The 5,000-nt window shown below is 36.3% G+C and overlaps 1 protein-coding gene across 1 annotated transcript in view; it reads right to left on the bottom strand.

Annotated features, from left to right (window-relative positions):
* Positions 1–5,000, bottom strand: part of LOC115212915 (neurofilament heavy polypeptide-like) — a 143,419-nt gene that overhangs the window by 80,658 nt on the left and 57,761 nt on the right. The window contains exons 28-30 of the mRNA XM_036500402.1: positions 4,009–4,086; positions 3,611–3,688; positions 16–93 (exon numbers count right to left, since the gene is read on the bottom strand). Of these exons, the coding sequence (XP_036356295.1) occupies positions 16–93; positions 3,611–3,688; positions 4,009–4,086 (234 nt within the window). The remainder of the gene's footprint in view (positions 1–15; positions 94–3,610; positions 3,689–4,008; positions 4,087–5,000) is intronic.

Below are 5,000 nucleotides of genomic sequence, written 5' to 3'. Positions count from 1 at the left end.
GTATATAATTCATACCTGGTGTCTCTAGTTCTAGATTCTCCGTCTCTTCGACTACAGACTCTAACTCTTCTGCTGATGTAGTCTCCTCGAATTCTAGAGAAACGAAAAGGAGAAAACCTTTTGTATGAAATTTCAATGTTAAATATTTAAAGTTTTTATGCTATTAAGTCGCAATGAAAACACCATTCACAATCATAGAAGGTATTTGATATACGGATTTAGATATATCGTCTGACGTCCGTCAAACTTGTTTATTCTTGTCAATAATTTTCCTGGAAACAAAGAGATCGCATAGCATGCACCTTACAAATACAAATTGAAAACATTTCAATAAAATTATAGAGATTTTATTGAGAGCCAAATTCACACACTTTTGTTGATGACATCCAATTTCAGGCATTGCAGGCATATTTTTTTACATTTAAACCACACCACACTACTGGGGAAAAAAAACAGGATATTTAGAAACAACGCGAATACAGGTAGGTAATATAATCAACCATACACATATTTATGCATATATACTTCCAGCCTACATACATGCATATCTTAGACATGTATATGTGTGTGAGGTTTCGACGAGTAAGATGTCATCTGCAGTCTACACGCCCATAAACCTCGACTTCTAGATGAGTTTCTGGTTCTTTAGGCTTCCTCTCTAAGGAGATAGCGACTAGTAGAAGAATCAATATCAGTGGCTGATTTGTGCTCGCAGACCACATGTTGAGAACAAATATAGCAGGAGTAACGATTGCACGGCTTCATTATCTCCCCTGTCTTACCTCCTTTCAGTATCTTCAACAAAGGAAGGCTAAAGACCCAGAAACGCGTCTAGTAGATGAGTATATGACACTGATGAGCGAAAATAACCGCGAAATATCGGCTCTGTCGTTCTCGTTCATTTTCAGCGCGATTTCGTTTCGCCTAGCTTTGGTTTTCAGAGGCAGATCTCTTCGACGAAATACCGCAACTTTCAAGTCTTTAACGACACATATACATTAAGTATATGATATATTGATATTCATAATATTTATATATATATATATAAACTTAGATAAACTTAGATATGTTTCGACCAAAGATTGGTCCAGGCCATGTCTAACTTAATAGCACCACAAGACAGGATTATTTAAATCCTGTTTAAGTCAAGTAGTGAGTTCTTGTTGAGTGAGTTGAATCCAGGTATGGGTGGCTTATCCGGTATTTGTTGAATAAATCTGTCCAGACTCTGTTTAAAGTTGATGAGATCCTTTTCCTCTTTGATCTCTTTCCGGACAATGTTAAACAGGACAGGGCCTGTTGAAGAAAAGAAATTATGTTGCAGTGTACCTATATGCTGTGATCCTGAATTGGGCAGGGGACGTATGGCCCGTTGTCCCAGCCTTGGATGAACCTTGTAACTAATGTTCAGGTCGTTTGGGAAAAGTTGGCGGTATATTCTCCACATAGTACAAATGATGTACCGCTCGTGGCAGCGCTGGAGAGAGTAGAGTTTCAAGGCTTTAAGGCGGTCCCAATAATCGAGAGCAGCCATGCCTTCAATTCGTTTAGTGAGTGCCCTCTTGGGGGTGATTCAATCCTCGAGATGTTTTGTCTTGTATAGGGAGACCACAGTGGGCGGCAGTATTCGAGGTGTGGCCGTACAAAGGAGGAGAAAAGTGGTATGATGATACCTTGTTCTCTGGACCAGAATGTTCTTATGATCCAGGAGCTCATCCTACGAGCTATATCGACATTATTGTTGATGTGGGCACTCCAGCTGAGCTTGTCATCAACAATTACACCCATATATATATATATACATATATATATATATATATATATATATACACACCACACACACACACACACATATATACTGAATCCAAACCTTATTCAACTGAATCTTATATATATATATATATATATACAGAGAGGGTGTGAGAGAGAGAGAGAGAGAGAGAGAGAGAGAGAGAGAGAGAGAGAGAGAGAGAGAGATGTACTTTCATAGCAAGTGATCTGATCTGAGATCGTGCTGCAACGAAAACAATTGCAGCGTGGAGGTTTTATAAGCCAAAACCCGTTAGATTCACTTCAACATTTAAATTTCATTTGCCAACATATTTTGTCGCCTTGAGACTGCGACCTGTTCACCGACAAAATTCCGCGCTGCATCTAATGCTCTGATGCTCAGATGATTTTTGTCAGTGACAGGTCGCGGTCTCAAAGCGACAAAAATATTTTGGCAAATAAATTTAAATGTTGAAGTGAATCTAACGGTTTTTTTGTGTGTTTCTTAAATGGCTTATAAACATCTTCCCCGCTGCAATTGTTTATATGTGTGTGTGTGTGTGTGTGTGTGTGTGTGTGTGTGTGCGTGCGTGTATGTATATATATATATATAGAGAGAGAGAGAGATAGATAGATAGATAGATAGATAGATAGATAGATAGATAGATAGATAGGTAGAAAGAAAGAAAGATTTGATAGATAGATAGATAGATAGATAGATAGATAGATAGATAGATAGATAGATAGATAGATAGATAGATAGATAGATAGATAGATAGATAGATAGATATACAAAATATTTTGACAAATCAAATTTAGATGTTGAAGTGAATCTAACGGTTTTTGTGTGTTTCTTAAATGGCTTATAAACACCTTCCACGCTGCAATTGTTTTCGTTCCAGCACACGATCTTAGATCAGGTCACTTGCTATGAAAGTACATCTCTCTATCTCTCTCTCACTCTCTCACTCTCTCTCTCTCTCTCTCTATATATATATATATATATATATACACACACGCACACAGTTTACAACATTTACACTTCAGCAATGTAACAACACATGGGCCGTTGGCGATTTCTTCTTCTTCTCCTTCTTTGGACATTTCTTTTTCTCCTTTCAGACGAAGAGCTATGGTCCACACATTAAACTCTCCTTTCACCGAGCGTCAAGCTAATACATTTCTTATTCATATCATCACGTTCTTTCTTTTCCTTTTCTTTCGTTTTTTTTTAATCCGTTTATTTGAATTCTTTATTTGAATTAACTATATATATATATATATATATATATATACTCTTTACTCATTTTTACTCTTTTACTGGTTTCAATCATTTGACTGCGGCCATGCAGGAGCGCCGCCTTTAGTCGAGCACTTCGACCGCCAGGACATATTCTTTGTAAACCTAATACTTATTCTATCAGTCTTTGCCGAACCGCTAAGTTACGGGGACGTAAACACACCAGCATCGGTTGTTAAGCGATGTTGTGGGGACAAACACAGGAACAGACACAAATATACACATATTTACGACGAGCTTCTTTCAGTTTCCGTTTACACCACGTACATTTGATTACTATAAGCAAGTTATTTTTGCAGGTCGTTCGGCAAAAGCTGGACACTCATACGTCGTCTTCGACGGAAGAGTCCATTATACATATATAATATATATATATATATATTATATATATATATATATATATATTATATATATATATATATATATATATATATTATATATGTATATATATATATACATATAATATACATACATACATACATACATACATACATACATACATACATACATACATACAAACGTACATACACATATCGTTACCTGGAGTCTCCAGCTCTGCATTCTCCGTCTCTTCGGCCTCTGATTCCAACTCTTCTTGTACCGTATTCTCCTCGAATTCTAGAGAAATAGTAATAGGAAACCTTTTATATAAACTTTTAATGTTAAATATTAAAATTTGCTATCTTTTTCTCTTTTTTTCTTTTTTGTTATTTGAATATTTGGAACATAATACGTAACCCATACACAATCATACAACGCATCTGAAATACAGATTTGAATAATTCTTATAGACATTGTGACGCACGTGCATGTATGTATGTATGTATGTATGTATGTATGTATGTATGTATGTATGTATGTATGTATGTGTATGTATGTATGTATGCATGCATGCATGTATCCATGCATGTATGTATGTACGTGTATATAATTCATACCTGGTGTCTCTAGTTCTAGATTCTCCGTCTCTTCGACTACAGACTCTAACTCTTCTGCTGATGTAGTCTCCTCGAATTCTAGAGAAACGAAAAGGAGAAAACCTTTTTTCAATGTTAAATATTTAAAGTTTTTATGCTATTAAGTCGCAATGAAAACACCATTCACAATCATAGAAGGTATTTGATATACGGATTTAGATATATCGTCTGACGTCCGTCAAACTTGTTGTTTATTCTTGTCAATAATTTTCCTGGAAACAAAGAGATCGCATAGCATGCACCTTACAAATACAAATTGAAAACATTTCAATAAAATTATAGAGATTTTATTGAGAGCCAAATTCAGACACTTTTTGTTGATGACATCCAATTTCAGGCATTGCAGGCATATTTTTTTACATTTAAACCACACCACACTACTGGGGAAAAAAAACAGGATATTTAGAAACAACGCGAATACAGGTAGGTAATATAATCAACCATCACACATATTTATGCATACATACTTCCAGCCTACATACATGCATATCTTAGACATGTATATGTGTGTGAGGTTTCGACGAGTAAGATGTCATCTGCAGTCTACACACCCATAAACCTCGACTTCTAGATGAGTTTCTGGTTCTTTAGGCTTCCTCTCTAAGGAGATAGCGACAAGTAGAAGAATCAATATCAGTGGCTGATTTGTGTTCGCAGACCACATATTGAGAACAAATATAGCAGTAGTAACGCTTGCACGGCTTCATTATCTCCCCTGTCTTACCTCCTTTCAGTATCTTCAACAAAGGAAGGCTAAAGACCCAGAAACGCGTCTAGTAGATGAGTATATGACACTGATGAGCGAAAATAACCGCGAAATATCGGCTCTGTCGTTCTCGTTCATTTTCAGCGCGATTTCGTTTCGCCTAGCTTAGGTTTTCAGAGGCAGATCTCTTAGACGAAATACCGCAACTTTCAAGTCTTTAACGACACATATACATTAAGTATATGAT

This window comes from Octopus sinensis, linkage group LG1 (genome assembly GCF_006345805.1).
Source record: "Octopus sinensis linkage group LG1, ASM634580v1, whole genome shotgun sequence".
NCBI classification, from domain to species: Eukaryota; Metazoa; Mollusca; class Cephalopoda; order Octopoda; family Octopodidae; genus Octopus; species Octopus sinensis.
This window is presented reverse-complemented; position numbering and strand designations above follow the sequence as displayed.